This window comes from Drosophila hydei, unplaced genomic scaffold (assembly GCF_003285905.1).
Source record: "Drosophila hydei strain 15085-1641.00,03,60 unplaced genomic scaffold, DhydRS2 tig00000001-arrow-pilon, whole genome shotgun sequence".
Taxonomy (NCBI): domain Eukaryota; kingdom Metazoa; phylum Arthropoda; class Insecta; order Diptera; family Drosophilidae; genus Drosophila; species Drosophila hydei.
In genome coordinates this window covers 6,772,911-6,796,183 of record NW_022045643.1, presented here as the reverse complement: position 1 = coordinate 6,796,183, position 23,273 = coordinate 6,772,911, and the positions used below count along the sequence as shown (strand labels likewise).

The window sequence follows — 23,273 nt, the reverse complement described above, 5'->3', positions numbered from 1 at the left end:
GCGGCTTACGGGTTTGAATATTTTCAATAGTTGGCAACGCATTTGCTGTAAGGTAATAGCACTGCGCATTAATCGACTAGCCGCCGCACATGCAAATAATAATCGAACTATCGTACAGTTGCGATAGCTCTTGCATTGCTCTAAACAATTTCACGTGTTGCACGTTGTAATAAACTTTCCAAAGTTTTTGTTTATAAAGCACGTAAAATGAGTGTTGCGGCAGTAGACAAACAGCCAGAGCATAGCGAATCTATTGCGGAAATTGGTGAGAAGGAGTCGCAACCAGTTGAGACAGCCACTGATGGTGCAGAACCAAAAGCCGGTAATGAATTTGAATATTTGGAGCGCAATGAGTTTACATCGGAAATTTATAAAATTGAAGTGAAGAACATGGGTTATTTTGGCATTGGGGTGAGTAAATGCTTAATTAGAGAGACTTACATTAAAAATTTACACTTGCAGGAGTTCAAAAAGCTACTGAAAAACACGCTAAAGCTGGACATGACCAAAATAAAGTCACCCACCCGCAAGGAATATGCCTTCGTTTGCTTTCGTAGTCAGGCAGATCAGGAGCGAGCACTGGAGACGCTCAACGGATACAAGTGGAAGGGCAGAATACTGAAAGCATTAGCCGCCAAGGCATCTGCCGATCCGTTGCACAAACGACGCGGCGAAGCGAACGATGGCGATGTCAAGCCGAAGCGACAGCGTACAGCTGTCGAGGCTACCTGTCCCCTGGCTGAGATGCCCTATGAACAGCAGCTGGAGCAAAAAACAGAGGAAATGTCTGCTTTGCTGAAGAAATATACACAGGAGCTGCGACGTCTGAATGCTGATGCGAAGCCTCATCTGGACAAGTTTCAATTTAAGGGCGTTTTGCCCTCGCCCACTGTGGATGGCTATAGGAATAAGAACGAGTTTACAGTGGGCAAAAACGGCGAGGGAGAGATTGTAGTGGGCTTTCGTTTGGGAAGCTACAGCGACGGCTCTGTGGAAGTGGCCGAGGTGCAGGAGCTGCCACATTTGCCATCGCAAGCTAAATGGGCGGCGCAAAGCTTCCAGCAGCTGGTTAGGCAGTCCAAATTTCAGCCATTTAATCCCGTTGGCAACGTGGGTCACTTTCGTCAACTGATGGTGCGCTGCTCCACTGCCACAGGCGAGCTAATGCTGGTGGCTGGCATATACTCTTCGAATTTGAACGAAGCTGAGCTGCTGGAGCTGCAGCAGGAGCTGAAAACCTTTTACGAGCAGCCGGAGCAGAACGAAACACACAAATGCACTTCACTTTACTATCAGGATGTCAAGCATCGAGAGGCGGGACAAATGGTGAATCCCGTCACCCATCTGTCGGGCAGCACGCACATAACGGACACGATACAGGGGCTGCAGTTTCGCATCAGTCCTTTGGCCTTCTTTCAAATCAATACAGCTGGCGCCGATGTCCTTTACCAGCAGGCCATCGACTTGGCTGCGCCCAACAAGGAGACAATCATGCTGGACATTTGCTGCGGCACTGGTACCATTGCATTGGCCTTTGCCAAGCATTGCAAGCAGGTGCTGGGCGTCGAAATTGTGCCAGATGCCATCAAAGACGCAGAGCATAACGCAGAAACGAATGACATTAAGAATTGCAAGTTCTTTGCCGGCAATGCCGACGACTATATAAAGAGCATGGTGCGCGAGGCCTTGTATGCACAGGAGCCGGGCAAGCCCATTGATTTAATAGCTGTAGTGGATCCCCCACGTGCTGGACTGCGTAGGTAGTTGATGAACTATGACTAAATAATTGAATTAACATTTTCTCCCTTGCGTTCACTGCAGACACACGTTCCATAGCCGCAATTCGCTCAGCGGGTGACATTAAACGCTTGGTCTATGTGTCGTGCAATCCCAACAGTGCCAAGCGCAATTTCATTGAGCTAGCTCGGCCGGAGTCCAAGCAGTACAAAGGGGAGCCGTTCTATCCGAAGACAGCCGTTGCTGTCGACATGTTTCCACACACAACACACACGGAGCTGGTCATCTTATTTGAGCGTGACTCTAAGGCAACACAAACTGAGTCTGTGGAACAGAAGGCAACAAAAGAGTGCAATGAAGCGTCAACAACAACAGCGTGATGGCAACGGTACAGTTTCTCAATATAAATATATATGAGACCTTGATGCATTATCACTGATAATCACTTTATTACAGCCCTCTCTCACTTGACGCTCTGCTCTGTTCTGCTCGCCTCTCGGTCGCTCACTGCTGCTGCTTATCACGATGTTGACATCCATCATCGGCTCTTTGTGCGACTGGGGTAGCAAATTTTATTGTTTTAAATTGAATTAATTGTATTTACGTTGTTCCGGCGTCTGCCACGAAAAGGCGACTTCCTGTTAAATAGTTTAAGAACTGTGCTCAACCATATTCCCAACTGTCGTCAGTTCGAGACGGTCACTTGATAAGAATTGATGGCAAAACTGCTAAGCGCGAATCGCTTACAAAACAAGTGAAAGCTTACAAAGTGTCAATAATTTTACCTGTGACGCAAACAGCGCTCGACTTTCAAGCGACAAACAATTGCAGTGAGCCTTGCGCTAAAATGTCTGAACAGGTATGCGAGTTGATATTTATATATGAGCGTGGGGTGAAAAATGAACGACCTTAACATGAAGATAAGAGAATATAGAAATATAGAAGAATCTAAAATTATTTTATTTCAATTTATTTAATTATATTTTGAGTAAAATAGGAAATTGACTTTTATTCATTTTGTATAAACAAATTATTTAAAAATATTCTTTTGTTTTAAATGTGAAGTTAATAGAGTTGAAATAGACAGGTTATTAGGGTTAAGATTTATTGAGTCGTGAACGAATATTGTATAGTCGGCAATGACCGGTCTTGACAAATAAGATTGAAGAACACATAAACTTGGCACAACTGAACAAACTGATTAGCTCTATAATGCTTTGCAGCGTTATATGATATATTATCGCAAAGTTTTCAATAAGGTAAACAAATAAATTATATTGCTATTGCAAAAATAATTACAAAGTAACAGCAAAACGAAATTGTAAACATGTTTACACAAACAGATGTCAAAATATCGAATTTGTGAAGCAATCGAGGGCACGTAGTAAATAAACTGATATGTATGTACATACATCTATATTTATAAGTGTATGTGTGTGTATATAAGTTTGAATATATCTGTGTATATATTTAAATATTTATGTCTATATGTATTTATATGTCTATACAAATATGAGAGCAGAATACGTAGCATGCACTTTGGACTCTAATGAGGTGTTTGTCTGCAACGTGAAATGTATTTTAAAAACGAAACAAAACAAAACAAAAGCAAAGGCGGCAGTAACAACAAAACAAAAATAAGAAAATAAGCACAATTTACAATAAATCAAATGAAAAACTATCGAGCGCTGCGACAATGCAAATCGAGCACAGAAGTCGAAACAAAGCAAGCAAAAAAAAAAACAAATAAAGCCTATCGGAATGAGACATACAAACATCAAAACATCGAAAATAATATACATTTGTGTGTTTATTTTTATGTTACGGGGCGTGGTGCCTGGTAAGACACACGCACATCTGATTTTATAAGCTTATAATTGCGATCGTTGCTCGCGTAGAGGAAAGACCTTGACTAGGGAGCTTCGGATTCAAAGCGGTTTGCACACGGGGGAAAAAGCTCTCAATTCGGATGAAATGCTTATGCCTTATCAACAACTCGACTGGGCCGCACGTAAACAAACAACAAGGAAAACAATGACCACACAACCGACCCAAACCGGATTGCGAGAGAGACGCACACAGACGCACCCAGGCATAGAGGGAAAAAGCTCAAAGCAACGGCAATAGTAGGGGCCCGACACGCACGCCCCTTGCAACCGAAAACTTTACACGTGCGCTGCAACAGCGACGCCGTCATGAGCACACGACCAACACGTTTTTGTTTGGAGCAACGCGTGCTTGGCGGAGACTGTGCTGCTGCTCGCTCTCGCTCTTGCTCTCGCTCACACTAACACTCACTCTCACTATCAATCTGTGTTGCCCTCTCAGCTGTCGTTTGTTGTGAGCCGTTTGATGATGTTGAGCTTTTTAGCTGTGGCCGCTATGCGCTTTATAAGGCACTCAAGCGTGTATACAAATATTTGTACGCTTCACATATACCCTATAGGCAGTCGAGGTTGGCTGGAGGATACACAACACGCTGACCTGAAATAAGGGCATAAGATGTAAATGATTTTTCAGACTACGCATCTTGAGCGATTTTATAATTAAATTAAGTGCATTTCGCTCTTTTCTCGATACTCTTTGTTCGATTCTTTGTTACCTGGCAACGTTTATCACGAGTTGATTCTAGAGTATCGTAGAGTCGGCTACGTCATGTTTGTATGTATGTTAGTCGAATATACACGTTTTATGAACTGTTTTTGCTGTTCTCGCCAGCTGAGGCCAACAACATTTTATAATAAAAAGTCGAAGCAGCAACTGTACCCCGAAAGTTGAAAACCAAAACAAACCGCCAACGTCGACACAAACACAATGAAAACAGGCAGCTAAAGCTTTGCAGTGCCCGAGCTGTTTACGATAAAAAGAATTCGTTTAAATTGCGCGCACAACAAAAGCGCTGGGAACAGTTGCGACTGCAACGTCGGTCGACGACGACGGAACGTCTAGAAGGTCCTTCCTTCAACCAAAAACAAAGGATACCAAATAAAAGGAAACCAAGAAAAAACAAAAAGTTTTAAAAATTCAACAACTTTAACCTAGTACAAAATGCTTGCCTAGCAAAGCAACAAATTGCGCATACGCCGCGTTGTGCAAATAGCAAAATTCAAATACAAAACAAAGCAAACTTAACTGTGATAAGCTACTTTTAATTTCCTCATTCAATATTTACTGTGAGCTCAAAAGAATAACAAAAAACTGTGCAACTAGTCGCAGCAACGATGTCCGTACCAATGTTACTAACGCCGCTGGAACCCCAATCCCTGGACGAGCACATGCAAAATGTAAATACCTTTAAGCAATTCTTTTAATATCAAAGTAAATTAAATCGCAGCGAGCTCCTGGTGTCGTCAACCTGCAGTGCATTGTGCAAGTGCCTTTGTGCCTTCTTTTGACATTTTACTTAAGTTGAAGGTCAAAGCTGCTTGTCATAAGCAAACACTTAGTATAAATGTAGTATAGATTATATAGATTCGTGAGCAAGTCATATACTCAGGTATAATATATGAAACATGAGCTGCAAATTAGTTGTGTCCCCATTTGTTGAATTGTCTTTCTTCGAAGTTTTATGTGGGTGATATCATTTCCAGTGTATATATATTGTTTATAACAGAAAATTGATTATTGGTGGCTGAGTCATCTGCAACTGTAGCCCCATTGCTCTTTCGCCCTTTTGCTTTCTCTGCAAAAGCTCTGCCACATGTTGCAAAATTTTGCCGACACGTGTTCATGCCACAGTGGCTGTTGCTATCGACTTTCTGTGCATTCGCGAAAAACTCGCCCACAGAAGTGGCACTTCAGGCTCGATAAGATTGTGGCTAACTCAATTTATAAGCCTAATATAAACAGCCAATTTATGGAAGTGTCGATTCCAATCAATGCAAAGAATACAACAAAGGAATTTCCCTGTAAACTAAAACTATGAAGCCGATGGTAAGAAACTTGTCTTCTTGCTGCCATGTAAATAGAGCCAAGAGAATGTACCAAAAGCTTTTTACATGAAATTTCCCAAAACAAAAAACACATGAGTTGAAAAGCTCTTCAGCGCGAGAGAGGAGAGGGAGAGAGAGTGAGAGTGAGTTTGCCTAAATTTGGTTGCCAACACGTGCCAAAGATATTAAGACGAAAAACATTGCTATTAGCAGAATTAAAGGCGAATTTCATCATTTGAAAAGGAAAACAATTTAATTAAATTATAAAACATATATATTTCGCACCCTCAGGTGCTTAGTGTCTGTGGAAATTTGTTGTTGCTAGATAGGCCATTGGCAAACGATTTAGTTTTGAAGCGTTAGCAAGGCTTCGCTAATTGTGCCAAGAACGTAAGGGGCCTGGCCAAATGATTGACGTAACACACAATAACAACAACAACAACATACGGAAACTATGCAATACTATAGCAAGACATATATATAGTTGGCATCGTAATATATGCCAAGTCCTATAGAACGGAACGTCTCTCCCAGCAGAATTTTTTTGTTTTTTTTTTTTTGTCTAGCGCTAAATTTTGGCCATTAGCATTCGCATTGCTGTTGGCCCGATTCGACTCGCGCTGTTTGGTCGTTGCGTGGGTGCGTTTTTCTGTTGAAATTGTAATATTCTATAAATTTCGAAGTCCAAGTTGATCAAAACAAATTCGCGACCTTAACACGTGATCGTGCAGCAGCAGCAACAACAACAAAAACAGCAAGCACCGTTAATTATTGTCATTTTTTATGGCTTTTTTGGCTGCATAAATTTGGAAGCGATTCGTTTTGGTTGCTAGGGGCAGCTGTAGTGACGTCATGAAGCTTTGTTTACAGCTACAGCGACAAGTCCATCGTTTGCGTTGGCAACAACGCGCGCGTTTTTACACGCAGGTAAATCGCGCACGTCCATGCGTTTTAAAACGTGCGCGTTTTTGTTAGCTGTTGTCAAAGATCTTTGATAAATGTTGAAATTTTAGTTGCTTTGCGATAAGCTTCAAAATGTTGATTTATAGATGTGTGTGTGTATTTATAATGTTTTTTGGACACATTTATTAAAGCAAAAACAATCTTAAGATTAGTTTCCTTTAAGAAAACGTCGTGTAATCGTTTCATAATTTGTTTTCACAAACATCGCATATTTTCCTTGTTTTCTTTGTTGAACAATGTGTTCTAGTACACAAAGAGCCACATATATATGCATTATATATATTCATAAATCTATTATAGACTTCTAGATCGCAATGTGCTGTTCTGCTCTGTTGGCACGTGTCTGCCGTGTAAACATCACATATATCATATATATTATATGTGTTTATAAGTAAATGTGAGTGTCTATATATATATACTGTATATTTGCATATAGATCGGCGCACATTCGACAATGGTGTGTGTTCTGATTAGCCAGCTTCACTGGTAGCTGATTAAAACTTAATTGGAAATTGTTTAAATCTTAATCTCGTAGCTCGACTGTTGGGCGGGGCTTGGGAGGGGTCAACACGTGATTTTGTTTGCACTTGCGCCAAAGTCACGAGCTGTTAAGACGTCTCTGATAACCTGCGATCTATATTCTAATAATATAACTGATTCGTATGCTGTCGCAGCTTCCTTATCGTTCAGTTAGTTTTTGAATATTTTAGCCGCCGTCTGGTGCTTTTGGCATTCAGTTGTTGCGCGGATTTCGTAGTCGTCGCCATGCTCGCCTACTCACTAATCCTTGCCCTTGGCGTCTCATCTGTTTTACAGTGCGCAGATGCTGCAGCAGCCATCAGCGCCACCAGCTATGGCAACACGGGCAACGAGCTGATCGAGTCGTCTTCAGGAACCAGCAACTGCAAGCCCACGCTGAGGAAGTTCAATGTACGGCTGGAGACACCGCTGGCACCCGAGGAGCAGTTGGGACTGACTGGCGATGCCAAGGCGTTGGGCGAGTGGCAATTGTCGCGCTGCGTGCCGCTCGAACGAATGGATGAACTCACCTGGCAGACTCATGTGCGGCTGCAATCGTGCCGCCAGCTGGAGTACCGTTACTTTGTCTACGTGGAGAATGCGGCGGGCTACAAGCAAATCCGTCGCTGGGAAACGCACTTCAAGCCACGTGTGCTGGATCCCTGCATGGACCAGCATTGCCACAGTCCACTAGATGTATTCGGATTGGCCAGCGTGGATGAACGCTCGGCTCAGGTGCATCGCGGCTGGCTCAACCATGAGGCGATTGTACAGCTCAAGTTCAATGGCGAGAAGATGTTCCAAGTCCACGATATCGAGACTTTTGATCCACAGCATGTGCAGCTGAAAATTGTGCCCGTCGAGGAGACCGCTGGACTGGTCGTAGAGTACAGCAAGCAGCTCTACGGCAAGAGTCAACTGCAGCTGCAGCCGGCGCATGGCGTATCCTATACCAAGGGCGATATTGTCATCTTTCACATCACCTTGCCGCTGGATCGCATGATGCTGCAGAACTTCCGCTTGGAGTGCTATAGCTTGGCGCAGGAGCTGTTGGGCAGCGCCTCATTGAGCGCCTCGCAGCTGGCGGGCAGCGAGGGGCTGCTACAGCTGCACATCAAGTCCGCCCAACGGCCTGAGGAGACGCTGGCTCGCCTGAGACTGCCCTATGTGGTGGTGCAGCCATATCAGTACTCGCCACTGGACTTTAAGACCACCTACGCCCACTACTGGCCGCGCAGCTGGCCCAACCTGGATGTGGGCCATCGCGGCAATGGCAAGAGCTACATTGCTGACGCGCCATTGGAGCGCGAGAACACAATCGCCTCGTTCTTGAGCGCCTATTCGCATTATGCGGATATGGTTGAGCTGGATGTGCACCTGACGGCTGATGGAATACCTGTGATCTATCACGACTTCGGCCTGCGCACTGCGCCGCCGGGCAAGCAGATTGAGAAGCCCGAGCAGCTGGAGTACGTGTTGATCAAGGACATTAACTATGAGCTGCTCAAGCGGCTGCGCATCTTCTCAGTGGTCAATGGCAAAGTGATGGAATACCCAGCACATAATGCGGAGCCTCGTCCGGATCATCGCATCTTTCCCAGATTGGTCGAAGTGCTACAGCAGCTGCCCAAATCGCTGGGTATCGATGTGGAGATCAAGTGGCCCCAGCGGCGCCAGGGCGGCGGCACTGAGGCGGAGCAGACCATAGACAAGAACTTCTTTGCGGATCGTGTGCTGTACGAGGTCATTCAATTTGGCTGCGGCCGCCCCTTGATCTTCTCCAGTTTCGATGCAGACATGTGCACCATGCTGCGCTTCAAGCAGAACATCTTCCCGGTCATGTTCCTCACTCAGGGCGAGACGAAGAAGTGGCAGCCATTCAGTGATCTGCGCACTCGCAACTTCCTGGCCGCCGTCAACAATGCTCAGGCCTTCGAGCTGGCGGGCACGGCGCCTCATGCCGAGGATTTTCTGGGCGAGAATGCCGCCCATATGCTGCAGCAGGCGCATGTGCAGGGACAGATAACCGTCGTCTGGGGAGACGACTGCAACTCAAAGGAGCGCGTCAAGTATTTCACGGAAATTGGAGCAACAGCCACCTGCTACGATCGCAGCGATCTCCATGTGCCGGAGACCAAGCAGCGATCCTTCTTCAATTCCAGCGCGCTGCTCGCCGAGTTCGAGGCTCAATGCAGAATATAAGAGGGGAAATAGGGCTATAAGGAATGGGTATTGAGGGTAGCCACTGTAGTCTTAAGCATTAGTTGGGTTGAGCTGAGTTCCCAACCAAAAACGACTCAATGTACACCATATACGAAGAGTTTGTATATACTGTTGCACCTATCTATAGAATGTAAATATCTGAGAGGCAAAATATATATTTTGTTATATCTATGCGAACTCAGCTAAGTCTTATTGAAGCTATATTTGTATTTTGATCTAAGTAAATTGTTTTTATATTTATTCAAATTATACAGAAACCAAAATTTTATAGAAAAGTTTCGCAGGCGAGCTCAGGGATGGAAAATTAAATTTATATGAAATAACTAAAGGAATGCTTTTAAATAAATTTATATGCAATTGCTCTCCACATTATAGATCTTTGTTCTGCTTCATTTGAACAACAAAAAACTATTTTTATATCAATTATAAAAGACAATGCTTAAAGCTTCATTCATAACACAAAGAAAAATAAAACAAAAACGGAAAATGGATTTATGTAAAAAAGAAAATAAACAAATATTGTGAAAATAAATGTTTAATAAAAAAAGGAAATGATAGAAAAAAAATTTAATTGTGACAATATGTTGTAAAAAACAAAAAATATATTTGGTATGAAATGCTAAAAAGGGAATAAAAATATAAATAAATAAATTTCTTATATATAAAAAATATTTCAGAAAAAATGTCTGCAAAGAATTTAAAGCAATAAAAATATATTTAAAAAAAAAAACAATTTGATATTTAAATAAACATTTAAATCATTTGCTTATTAAGAGAGAGGAGAGAACGCACAAGAGACAGAGAGAGAGAGAGAGAGAGAGAAGAGAGGGAGAGAAGAGAGGGAGTGTGAGAGACAGATCGAAAGTGATGGAAAGGCAGAGAGAAGGAAAAGAGGGATCTGTAGTGCGGTTGGGAGACATAGAAAGCGAAACAAAGAGAAAAAGAGAGGGAAACAGTTGAAAAATCAGAAGCACACTGAGAGAGTGACGGTGTGTCTGAGTGAGAGTGTTAGCGAGTTAATAAAGAAAACATTCACTTAATAAATTCTACATGGCATTATTCAATAGGCTCTGACGAATTCTTTCGTTCCATATAATGTCAGCGAGAAAACATCTGTCGTAAAATGAAACAAGTTAGCCACGGCCCAGTATTCAACGCTCAATTGTGGAGCAGCTCATTTGCATGGAGATGAAGCTGAAGATAAAGACAATGTTGACAACGAATCGTCGCTTGGGGCCACATTGGAATCTATTTTTGTGTTTGCTGTGTGCGTCACTTTTCGCTTTGGGTTTCGCTTGGAAATGTCTGTTCAAAGAGTTTCCAGTGGACGAGGAAAGGGTGAATGAATGTGTCTTGTTCTCGAAACAGATAAGCAAATTAAACTTGATCCTTATATTCATACATATATATATTTACATATGTGTATGTGCCTGTAGATCCGAGGAATTTGGTATATCTACGCCTCGAGTCCAAGTGAATCCGACTTATGCTTGATCAGAGGGTGTAAGTTTAAGCTTCTATCAGGTAATAGGAACTTCATTAACCTGATATGCCATTTTCAGTGGACCGGTATTGGAATCGCATCACTTATACGGACTACAATCAATTTGCCGTGGAGATGCATTGCTCGTTGCCCTGGTTTCGACAGCAAATGGTGATCTATACGCGCATGGAGTACCCCAAACCATACATACTCGGTCTGGTGAAAAAGTATCTGATCAGCGTGAAGGTATCGATGGAAGAATTTTTGTTGGTCAATAAGGCAACATGCAAGAAGAACTCTACAGAGCCCATTCAGCACTGGCATCTGTCCAAGTACTTGCACATGGGCTACCATTCGCATTACGTGATGCCCCTCGTTATTGACGCGAATATCTGAGTTGCTCTTTCGAACTTTCTTCACAATAAACCTACGGAATTTACATATGCCAATTTTTGGGGCCAACCTGATTAGTTCGTGGCAACTTATTAATCAAGCCCAAAGAGGAATAACTAAAGTGTGTACACTGAGAAAAATTAACGAAATATGTATAAAAAAATAATAATAAAAAATAAAAATAAAAGAGTCAAAAGAAGCTAAAAATAGTTTTCTAATCTAATAAAAATTATAATAATTTTCTAATTATAATTGCAATTAATATATACATATATATTATATTTTTTTCAGTTAAATTATCTATTTTCTTTCAGTGCATTCACAGCTGCTTCTCTAGCCACAAAACTGTGCTGAGCATTAAGAAATTCTTTCATTCTATCGTTTGTTAGCGCCGGGCTAAGAGCTCAACCAAGTCGAGAGTCATCTTCGCGTTGCGTGGTTGAAGAAAACAAGTTTTTTTTACATTTTGTGCGAGATGATGGTGCCGCTGCCGCTGCCGCCTAATTTGGAGAAGAACAAAAATGTATCGAGTGCTAAAATCAATTAGCATACTCTATAAGATCGCTCTGTTGTTGTGGCCATTGTTTTGCAAAGCGGCAGATTCAACAATTCTCAATGGATCGTCTGTGTTTAGCCAAGCGCAGCTGCAGGCCTTCAATATATTTGATAGTGACCGACCCACACAGATAACCGCACGCAGTTTTCTCTGTTTGCCCTTCTTTCGAGTGTTCAACGTGGAGCTGCGCGCCGACCTACAGCTGGCTGCCGATGAGGAGATCGCTGTTAGCGGCGATCATCCGGCTCTCGGTGCCTGGAGCATTGCCAAGGCGCTGACCCTGCGCGCCCAGAATAAGCAGCGCAGCAAATGGTATCTGCGCCGTTGGATATGCGCCAGCCATCGTGTCTACTATCGCTATCTGATCTATGCGCGAACCCCGGCCGGCGATCGTGTGCTGCGTCGCTGGGAGGGGCAACAGGTGGCGCGCATGTTGCAGACCTACGAGATCTACCGGTCGCCGGGCGTGGATATCTTTGGCGAGGCCTATCCGCGGTCAGTGGGCGGCGGGCACTCGCTGGAGCGTGGCTGGCTGCAGCGTGAATATGTCATTGAGCTGAAGTTCATTTGGCAGCGGCACTTGCTGCTCGCCGGCCTGGCCAATCCACAACAGAAGCTGCGCCTCAAGCTGCGAACGCTTGGCGTGCTGGACAATGCGTTGATCGAAGTGTCGCGTTACGCCTACAATCGTTCCTCCTTTCGGCCGCAGGGCCGTCAGGGCATCAGATATGCTCCTGGTGCCATTGTTATCTTTCGCATCAGTCAAGCGCTGGACGTGTCCAATGCCTTTGGGCTTTCGGTCTATGAGCTGGATGCCGAGGGCCAGCTGCCCTTGGGCGAGGCTTATATACTGCCCGAGCAGCTGCGTGGCAGTCGCGGCATTCTGCAGCTGGCCATACAGGGTCAGGTCACACAGCAGGTCATAGGTCAGCTAACGTTGCCCTATCTGGTTGTGCGACCCATGCCAAATGCAGCCAGCAGCAATTTGCGCTTTAGCTTTCAACGCTACTGGCCCAACAATTGGCCCACCTTAGACGTAGGCAATCGTGGACTGGGCAGCAGCCATCAGGCCATCGTGGAGAACACTATTGAAAGCTATTTGGCTGTGACCCGTGCCAAGGGCGATATGGTGCACCTGGATGTGCAGCTGACCAGAGACTACGTTCCGGTCATTTGGCGGGGCTTTGGCTTCTATACCACCAGCCGGACGAACACACAGCCCGTTGAGGATCGCTTTGATTTGCGCTATGTTCTCATACAGGAACTCAGCTATGCAGAGCTCAAGGCGAGTCGTGTCTTCATCCTGAAGAGATGGACTTTGCAGGAGTACACACATCTGAATGTGCGCAATGTGAGCCAGATGCAGCGACTGTTTCCCAAATTGAGCGAGGTGTACGAGGCGCTGCCCAAGACACTTGGCCTGGTCGTAGGAGTCAAGTGGCCGCAGCTGATGGTCTCTGGCGATTTGGAATCAACGCAGGCGCTAAACAAAAATGTGTTTGTGGACAGAATATTGGAGGTGACAGCGCATTATGGCTGCGGACGTCCTCTGATCTTTACCAGCTTTGATGCCGACATATGCACCATGATGCGACTGAAGCAAACGGCCTTTCCCGTTATGCTGATGACCACGGGCCGCACGGACATTTGGGATGCCTACATGGATCTGAGAACACAAACATTTCTGCAGGCCGTCAACTTTGCCGAGAGCGCCGAGCTGCTCGGCACAGCTGCACATGTCCAAAACTTTGAGCAGAGACAAAAGCTGGTGGATTTGGGCCTCGATCTAATGCAGGTCGTCTTCATTTGGGGCAGCGATCTGCAGGATGCGCAGCAGTTGGAGCTGTTCCGTGCCATCGATGTGACTGGCCTGATCTACGATCGCATTGATCGTGTGGGTCCAGCCAATTGGAAGCGTGCGCCCTTCTTCCAAGCGCCCCAGCTGCTGGAGGTGTTCGGTGGCCAATGCGTGGCCATTGGCAACTCGACAACGGTGCCGGGCGCCAAGCCAACAAAGCCAACGGTCTGGCCCAAAATGAGAAAATGAGTGTCTTAACACGAATCTTATATGGCAGCAGCGTGCTGCTCTATTTGGCTTTCCGTTCGATTTAGATTATGATGGTATTCATGGGAATAAATATAAACTTAATTTATTCTACGGTCTAGCCCAAAATGAAAAGATGTGAGCGTTAAAATTTAATTGATTAATTTTATATATATGCAGAATAGATTTTTAATTTCATATTTGATATTCCACTGAGATAAGATACAGGTGTAAATTTTTCATTTAAAAGAAATTAATTGTATAATAATACTCTTATGTATATAAAGTAGAAGGTCTTATAGTCACACTAGAGAAAATATATATATATAAAGTATAGTTTGGCTTAGGCAATAGAAACTAAAATAATTTTGTATAAATTAATTTAAAATTTAAGTTACTAACATAACTAAAGAAAAACTGACTTTGGCTAGCTGAAGATCAAAAACTAATGCAGGTTTAGAGCATTTAAATTTTATATTAAGTCCACATATTCTATTGACAATATGCATATATCTATATAGAGGTAAAATATGATAAAGCTTTTTCAAAATCTTGGTGCAAATTAGAGAAGTTAAGATCTAGAGAAGCAGCAAAATTAAAAAAAATTATTTCATAACGAAATGTTTCTAAAGAACGAATATTTCGCAATTAGTCAAGAGCTGGGATCTAATAAATATGTCATTGGAGCTATGAAAGGTCTTATAAAAAAAGCTTTGAGCCTTAGCGACACCCTTGTAATAAGCTTGGAGTACGCTGCTTATTTTTATAAATTCAACAAATGAAATTCATAAAACAAATTCTAAAATTACTTTAATTTATGTAAATATTGTAAGAGAATATTTTGTAAAGCTGCTGAAAGTCATTAGACTCTAAGTTGATCTCAATATAGTAGAATTGTTTAGTGAATGTTTTTAAATATACTTTATTTATACAAATATTATTATTTGTTATTTGCAAAACGCGCACCAGGTAGTCGTACTCCTCCATTAAACCCACTAAACATAGACACTAAACAAGCAATCAAAGTGATCGACGCGAGCACAAAGAGACGGGAGAGACAGAGAGGCTGAGTGGTTTTAAAAATTGCTGCAGTGCGAGCCGCTGTAGACCTCCATGAATTCACCGGAAATGCAGGCACTGCCCACGCCCATGTTCATGGGCTGGCAGAGGCCTGGAACCTTGCTGGTTATCTCAATGGTGCACGCGCCGTGGCCATGTCCGTGTCCGTGCGGATGCTTGTGCTGCTGTCCTGTTGGTAGCTTTATGAAGGACGCCTTGTTGCTGACGCGTGGCTTCTGGACGGGCTCGTCGGCGAACTGCAGCCAGGCTGGCGGCATTGAGTGATGCATGCGCGTGGAGTCAACGTTCTCTTGATCCTGGTCCACATCTAGCGGCAGCTCGACGGCTTCCACATCGACATCGTCATCGATTAGCGGAAAGGGTGTGTACTGCGTCTTGGCCTTGCTGTTCGGCGGATCATCAGAGGCAGCGCTCAGCAGGTGGGGCGCCAGCTCCAAGGCGTTGGCAATCAGAAGGGTTGTCGCACAGCAGAGCAGCAACTGCAATGAGGCCATGCTAGTGTAGCTGCTTGGACGATGCTTGATCCTTTGGTCCTGAATAAGGATTCGCACTTTGACTGCTGCTTCCAAACGTTGCGAGCCCTCGGCTGTTCCGGTTGAGAATGTTGCTTGGCAGGCACAGGACGTTGGTTTTTATAGGGCAGCTGCAACCCGGCGATTGCGCTTGGTCAGCTTAGCTGGACAGTCAATGAACCCCGGGCGCCATCTATACAATTGAAATTGAAAAGAAGCCACTCAAGTAAAGAACACACACACACATACACTTGCACAAAAATCGTAATTAATTGTAGCTCAGCATACGCTCTGTGAGCCAGCAGGCGAACTACAATGGCAAGGACAATGGCAGGAGCTTGAATACGTATTTGAGCTGCTTGTGGTGCTTCTCGGCAGCACTAGCTGAGATGATGAGAAAATTGAAAATCTATTCGAATATCTTTTCCTTTGCGTCGCATTCTATTTGATTTCATTTGTGGCATAGCCACTGCCACTGCCAGAGCCACATAGTCAAAGCCATTGCCGCTTTCCTTTTGTATTTCCGGCAATTATTTTCGACGATGTGCCAATATCGCTAACGACAGCAGCCGGCGGCTGGAGACAAGCTAACGACTTCATAAGCAGCGCCAGCCATTCGATTTCCCATTCAATTCAATTCAAATGTACATATTACCTTAAAATTGCGATGCGGCTGCTGCTCAGGCAGCGGATGTGACGTTGACGCCATTTTTAAAAATGGTGCCTACGTGTGCGACGTGTTTATGGCAGCTCAGCTATTGCCCAAGCAGCCCAGTGTCAGTGTCAATAAGCACGCCATCGAGATGCCACATGGAATCATCTCGCATAACGAGGGCTTGGCAAATTAATCTCTCTTTGACTGCAGTATTCAATTGCAAGCGAATCCAACAAAAGCTCAGCAATTATTAACATTGCATACTTTTTGGTAACCAAAGGCAAAGCCGCAAAGAAAAGAAAAAGAGTAGCGTGGCCCTGGCGCTTAAAACAGATAATGAGTTCCATGGAAACCAAGGTCAATAGCACCCGTCAATATGCTCTTGGGGACACTCATAAGCCAAGCAAGGAAACATAAAGTGAAATGATAAGACTTTAACAGCTTATCGTTTGTGTATCAGCGAAGCTCAACCCGGCACTCGTTGCTCTCCATTAGCCACAGTGTATGTGTGTATCTGTGCTTAAGTCGGGCCACATAGATAATCAAATAATCCCGCGTCTGTCAAAGATAATTCAATTTTTGCAGCACGTGCAGCTGAGAGACGCACAAAAATTAATTTACGCACTCTGGTATTGGCACAGGTTGACTAGCTTGATGCGTTGGCAGCTCGATTTGATTATGGCCTCGCACTTGAACATAATGGATGGCATCGTGTTGCCTGCTGCCTCTGTGACAGTTGCCCGTGGGCGTTAAGCAGCTTAACCCTACTGTGGTTCACCTACAGTGCCTAGCGCCAGGCGAACTAATTAAACGCCGTCGCCTCAGACTTGGCCTTCGTTCCATGGCCCAGCCAATTAGAGTAGCTGTCGCAGGCTGAGCAAAAGCATTCGGCGCACAAATAATTCAATTAAATTGCTCACGAATGGCAGCCAGAAATTAACAACAACAGGATGCCAAAACGAAACCGAGCAGAGTGAGCCGAGGTGGCGAGGGGCCGACCGAGTTGCCAGACCACAGAAACCGCAGAACCAATGCCTCAGCTGCCAGCAAATGCAAACAATTCCAGCATATTCGCCGCAAAATGCCAGAATACCAAAATTCCAAGCACAAAACCAACTGAACTTGAATTGACTCTTTGACTCTCAATTGAATAGCTCTATTAAACGATATTATATGTATAATCCATGTCAAATAATCTATAATGCGAATAAATAGAATAGAATAGAATAGAATAGAAACAAACAATTTTATTGTTAGACTCGACTCAGATATAGCTTGAAAACTAAGACTTAAATGCAATAAATTTGCTATGAAAATTCTTATAAAGTAATGACGGCAGTTCGAATATATTGCTTTGATTATTTTAGCATGCAACATGTTGTTATCAATAACATAACCATATATATTTATATATATTTAATTATTAATTTAAAGCTTTACTTTAGGCAAGCTTTTATATGTACATGTGATGGGCGCTGTGCATAATCTATATTAGCATCATTAGCGCTTCTGACTACTTAATATGCAAATGGTATATAAATGGCTACGATGCAACACGTAAAGCTTCAGTCACTGTTTGCCGTCGTCTGTACCATCAAATGGATTGGTTCTCGTTCCTCGGACTGTTCTGCCTGTTGGCACTGCAGATGCGCGCTGCAAACGCCGATTGCTGTGCCGAGGCAAAGGTCGTGAAGTACAAAGTATTGAATGGAGCGTGCGGCGTGGTTAATGGCCAAAGATCGAATGACGGCAACTGCGTTATCGAGATATGTGGCGATGGAAGGCCACTAAGGGGCACCTTCTGTGGCCGCCGATCGTGCAATTTATTCGGTTGCGATTGCGACAATGGCTGCCTGTCAGGCAACTGGGAGAACACCTTGGTGAGCAACGCGAATAATTACAAAGTTGAGATCTTAGAAGTGTCATGGAAAAACTTATCGCCATTCCGTGCACCCTCCCAAAGTGTATGGGACTTGGGAGCTTCAATATTTAAAGGCAAAAAATAATTACGGAATATGTTAGATGTAAATCAAATTATTAAAAAATGTTTTTTAAATTTCAATAAATCTTGCGAGCAAAAAATTTCTATATACATAGAAGGATTGGGTATATATATATATATATATAACAATTGATAAATTGGTAATTGCTTATAGTTAAATGTTTCAGAGTTGTAAGCATAGGATATGATTGACCTACTCTATGAGTAGACCTCTGAAACATGTAGTTCACGCATTGGACGTTGATTAGTTAACAGACTTTGCTGCTGTGTGTGTACTCCATATAGCATTAACTGTAGTTGGACTCTGTTCTATGTATATAGACTCTAAGATATAGTAACAAAAGGCTATATAAGCCTTGATCTACGTATATATTTTTATAAAAACTCCTAAAATGATGAGTTATAAATATTCCATGAAACAGCGCGTTTTTAAATCCCAATATTAAAAAAGCTAATTACGCCGTAGCGGCGCTTTTTTGATTGTTTGCATTGTGTTTGATTTAAATGCACAAAACAAACAAATATTGTGCTCAAAAATGATAAGTAAAATGATTACAAAAAAAAGCATTTGATAAGCCCTTAGCCTTTTACTCTTCACGAAATAACAAAGTTGCATTGAGCAGCTGTTGCCTTCGTTCAAAGCTCATTCTACTATTCCAGGAAACATTTATAGTGCACAGGCTCTTGCGCCAGTTAGTGTTGCAGCCAAAGGTTGCATGTTGAAGGTATCAAAGTTTTGTTATCTGATCATAATTGCTTTGCTATGATTCCAATGTTAAGTAAGCTAATGATGCTTTCGAATTGTGTAATCATTGTATTCCAAGATGTTAAATAGAAATTCTAAGAAAAAATGCACTTGAGGAGATAAGTTCGCTCCTTCCCTCAGCCGTCAGCCCTTAGCCCTTGGCTTAATCTTATCTTAATCTTGAAATGGCTAAAAAGGTGTCTATTATCTATCTGTTATCTGTCCTGCATTATACTTATAATATGTATTTGAGTCTTCTATTAGTTGCTGCTTGTTAGGTAGAAAATTAGTCGAACTTTCCACGGCTGTATTAGCATCAAATGGGTCGGTTCGCGTTTCAGTTTGCTCTACTCGCGCTGTTCTGCCTATTGGTGGCACAGACAAACGTTGTAAATGGCGAATGCTGCCATGAGTCGAAAATTGTGGAGTACAGAGTGTTAAATGGATTATGCGGCGAGGTTAATGGCATTAAGTCGGATGACGGAGACTGCATTATCCAGATTTGCGCAGATGGAAGGCCTCTCAGAGGCAGTTACTGTGGCCGGCGATCGTGCAACGCATTCGGTTGCTACTGCGACGGTGGCTGCCTATCGGGAAATTGGGAGCACGTTTTGCATGAAAAGACTGCAAAGACTGTTGAGATATTGGGCGTATCATGGCAGGACTTGTCGCTGTTCCGAATGCCCGACCGAAGTTTTTGGGACATGATAATGTCCCTATTTACGGGTTAATAAAAATATTGTAGAAAAGTGACAATATATGAATATAACATGAAAATCAATAAATTATTTTAATAAATAGTAATACATTTCACTTACTTCATGCGACCGACATATTTTTTCTTTTAAACAAGTCTGCAAGTCTGTTGATGAATATAGTTATAGGAAGTGAAACGGATTTGAGCAAATGTTTGCCACAGATACAATGCAACTTCTAACACTACTACTGCCACTAAGCTGATAAATCTAAGATGGAATCTAAAGTCTAACTTAGAGTCATGTGCACCCTCGTCTTATGGGCTCTGAATAATCTTTCGATCTTGCCACCGAGGTGAAGTGTTGCGAGCATATTGAGTTATTGTACAGTGTAGGAACATACTACATAGTCGTAAAGCTAACAAATATGCCCTTTATCTTGAATTTGTTCAGGGCGAGCAGTTCTGTCTAGTCCAAGTTTTACGAGCCGTAAGTCCCTGCGCTGCCTGGTCACCTGCCACTTTTATGAACTCCAAATAGAAATTGAGAAATAGCGCCTGACGAAATTGACGTCGTTTCAACTACAACTGGAAGGAGTTGATGCAGTTGCCGGCCACTTCGGGGCTTGAATTTAATCGCTCGCACTCGAAATTGTTGAAGCTCGACCAACTTTTTGGCGCCGGCAACGTTTTAATTTGCATTAAAAGGCGTCGCGGGTCGCTCAGGCAAAACTCGCTCTGGCAACTATTAAACTAAAGTTACGGAGCATTGGGCATAAGTTTTTCGAGCACACATTTCGTGAGTGCGCATACAAATGGCCTGAGTAGCTGCGGCTTAGAGATGGAGCACCCAAACAGTCAAACGGGTTGACTATATTAAGGCTTTCATAGCCTTAGCCGCGAATCAAAGTCGCCCACAGCGCATCGACTCAAATCTGTGAGCCAACAAGTTGCCGCATTGCGTGCCGGCCATTTTTTATGTCTGCGCCATTTTGTAAAATGGCAGGCAATAAAAATGGCCGCGAGTTGAAAGCAAAACGTTTAAACAAATGTCAACCAGGCAACAACAGCAGATCTGCAAATCTGCATAGCTCTTAATCCACTAACTAATGCTGATAATAATATATACTCTGGGCTTATTTACTTATAATTTTATAGACTTTTGCTAATGTGTGTGTGACAAGTGTCTGTCAATCAGAAACACATAAAAGCTGGCCCTCAGTCGATCGCTTGGTAAACAGTGAAGCGCGTTTGGCGACGTTTAAAAAGCTTTTAATTTGTATTTTGTGACAGTGACAGGAGAGGCCGTGCAGTGGCAGGTGCAGGTACCACGTGCCACGTGCCGCACATGCATGCCACACCTTTTCGGCAACACAGTCTCGCCTGTGCCATAAAGCTATTTAAAAATGAATGCAACTGAGTTTCGCCATTTTCGCAGCAGTTAAGCGGGATATGGCCAAGGGCAGACCGTGAATCGTTAAGGCATATGCAATGGCAGGCACGTTTATGGGCGCACATTCTGATGGCGATGTTCACTGCCTGTGTCCTGGGATCAAAGGCAGCAACCAGTCGAAAAGAGAAAAAGTTTTAATACTTTCGGGCAACATAAACTTGGCCTTGTCTTTGGCAACGCGATATAATCGTAAGGCCATTGCAACTACTAACAAAATTTATATGCAGCAGACGCAGAAAATGAGTTTAACTTTCGGCTCTTGCAGTTGGCATAAATCAAGTGGATCCAGCATGGCCCTAACTTCATCATCATCACCATCTGATGTTCAATATTATGTAGCACATAAGGGGATTCGCCGTCAGTTGTTGAACAAGCGTTTTTAAAGCTCATAAAAAAGAGCGAGACAGTGAAACAGAGAGCGAGAGACAAGTGTAAGTAGCAGTTAAACAGATAGGCCATTCAGCGTCCATTCCATGCGTCTCCATCCATCAGCTTGTAATAAGTAAAACGACAAATAAGTGTTGGGGCTGCGCCACACAAGAAATTGTGTGCTGCGGCGCCTGGCCTTGGCTCATGTCAAATCAAGCAATGAAAACTTTAATGGCATCAACGAATGTAAGAAGGCGTAGTCTGGACAGCAATATCAAATGGCCTTGACTTTAGGGCCATCAAATAGAGTGCGAGTTCTTGTTCACAGCCCAAGTAAGCCGCCAAATATTTGCTATCCTAAGTAAGCAAAAGCCTACCCTAATATAAAAGTATCAAACAGTTGGCACTAGAGCAGATCGTGTGACATGATATATGCATTAGCATACTATATAGCTAATATATAGACTGTCCAATTGCAGTGTAGCAGTTCGCTTTACTATGTTATAAGAATTCACTCAAGTCTACTCTCGTCTACTCTGGTCAACTGCAGTATACTCTTGCCTACTCTAGTCTACTCTAGGCTACTCTTGTCTACCCGAGTCTACTCTAGTCTACCTTAATCTAATGTAGTCTACTCTATTCTAGTCTCGTCTACTTTAGTCTACTCTAGTCTACCCTAGTTAACTCTAGTCAACCTTAGACCAGTCTCGTCTACTCTAGTCTATCCTAGTCTACTTTTATCTACTCTAGTCTACTCTAGCCTACCCTAGTCTCTGCCCTAGTCTACTCTCAGCTACCCGAGTTTACCTTAGTCTACTCTAGTCTCCTGCCTTCTTCCCAATACCATTTCTTCTTCCCAATAAGCCATCTAATTTAGTCGCTATCGATAAAAGCTTATAATTTTTTTGGTTTATGCAATGTCATTTGAGTATAATAATTTAAAAAGCTTTATCTCTATTTGTTATTATAGTTTTCATATCTTGCTTTCACTGAATAATCCCACAATCTAAAGTAAACGAAAGTCATCCAGTTGAATCATTCAGAATGTGCATTCGTTTAATTAGCTGTTTTATATATATATATATATATATATATATATATATATATATATATATATATATATATATATATATATATATATTTATACACTTTTATATTAGATTGAAGTCAAGTTCGCAGTCTGGAAATGATTCATGATGGAAATGTTAGCGTGCCATCAGCGAATGGGCTGATGCTTTAAGGACATATGATGCTTAATTAGAGTACATTTATTTGGCTTTCAGCGCTGGCAGAAAGTAAAATTAATTGACGTAAATATTTTGTATGATTTACTATGCGATTCGGTCAATCTCTGGGATGCCCACGTAAATAAATTGGCCGCAATTAAAATGCGCAACTGTGAAAATAGCTCACAAATATTTCCATTGAATACGTTTTTTATTTATTCAATCAATTTGGTGGCACGTGAATGTTTAACTCTGTGCAACCAACGGAGGCATGCATATGGCAACTGTATCAGCTATTGGCTATCTTAGCCATTTTTTCTTAAAGCTGAATGGATTTATTGTTGAATTTGTTTCTTTATGACGTGCCTCCTGCCAGCCAAGTTTTGGACATGGGCGTTTTTAATTTGTTCGCCGCGCAAAGTTTTTCAATTTAAAATTTCTCTAAGTCGGACATTTAATATACAAAATGCGGCTGCTTCGCACACCTGTTTCCCAGTTTTCCTGTTGCGGGCCATTCAATAATTAAGTTGACGCTCAGGCGGAAAACTTTTTCCACCCGTGCGTCCATCACGTTGCATGCCCTTGCCGAGGGGCAACAACACTTTGTGTGGAATTATGTAACAAATGGGAGATGTGTAATGAATGTTGAATGCATTGCATAAAGGACATTCGCCTCGACAAAAAAAG

At 42.9% G+C, this 23,273-nt stretch overlaps 5 protein-coding genes across 7 annotated transcripts; 4 read left to right on the top strand and 1 right to left on the bottom strand.

Annotated features, from left to right (window-relative positions):
* Positions 1–75: 75 nt before the first annotated feature.
* On the top strand, positions 76–2,321 carry LOC111592253 (tRNA (uracil-5-)-methyltransferase homolog A). The gene is made up of 4 exons (XM_023304334.2): positions 76–411; positions 463–1,756; positions 1,822–2,125; positions 2,194–2,321. The coding sequence occupies exons 1-3, from the start codon at positions 208–210 to the stop codon at positions 2,115–2,117; spliced, it is 1,794 nt and encodes a 597-aa protein (XP_023160102.2). The 5' UTR covers positions 76–207; the 3' UTR covers positions 2,118–2,125; positions 2,194–2,321.
* A 134-nt stretch (positions 2,322–2,455) lies between these two features.
* On the top strand, positions 2,456–9,855 carry LOC111592252 (glycerophosphocholine phosphodiesterase GPCPD1). 3 transcript variants are annotated; one of them, XM_023304333.2, is made up of 2 exons: positions 2,456–2,596; positions 7,449–9,855. In XM_023304333.2, exons 1-2 carry the CDS (start codon positions 2,585–2,587, stop codon positions 9,351–9,353), a joined length of 1,917 nt encoding a protein of 638 aa, XP_023160101.2. In that variant the 5' UTR covers positions 2,456–2,584; the 3' UTR covers positions 9,354–9,855. The 3 variants fall into 3 exon arrangements, with proteins under 3 accessions (XP_023160101.2, XP_023160099.2, XP_023160098.2); XM_023304331.2 differs by lacking the exon at positions 2,456–2,596 and adding an exon at positions 4,623–5,021; XM_023304330.2 differs by lacking the exon at positions 2,456–2,596 and adding an exon at positions 6,315–6,596.
* Positions 9,856–10,520: 665 nt separating this feature from the next.
* On the top strand, positions 10,521–11,392 carry LOC111592282. Its single transcript, XM_023304384.2, has 3 exons — positions 10,521–10,712; positions 10,811–10,877; positions 10,937–11,392. Exons 1-3 carry the CDS (start codon positions 10,557–10,559, stop codon positions 11,251–11,253), a joined length of 540 nt encoding a protein of 179 aa, XP_023160152.2. The 5' UTR covers positions 10,521–10,556; the 3' UTR covers positions 11,254–11,392.
* Positions 11,393–11,771: 379 nt separating this feature from the next.
* Positions 11,772–13,853, top strand: LOC111592294 (glycerophosphocholine phosphodiesterase GPCPD1). The gene has a single exon (XM_023304397.2). The coding sequence runs from the start codon at positions 11,772–11,774 to the stop codon at positions 13,851–13,853; it is 2,082 nt and encodes a 693-aa protein (XP_023160165.2).
* A 946-nt stretch (positions 13,854–14,799) lies between these two features.
* Positions 14,800–15,520, bottom strand: LOC111592281. The gene has a single exon (XM_023304382.2). The coding sequence runs from the start codon at positions 15,422–15,424 to the stop codon at positions 14,927–14,929; it is 498 nt and encodes a 165-aa protein (XP_023160150.2). The 5' UTR covers positions 15,425–15,520; the 3' UTR covers positions 14,800–14,926.
* Between the last annotated feature and the right edge of the window lie 7,753 nt (positions 15,521–23,273).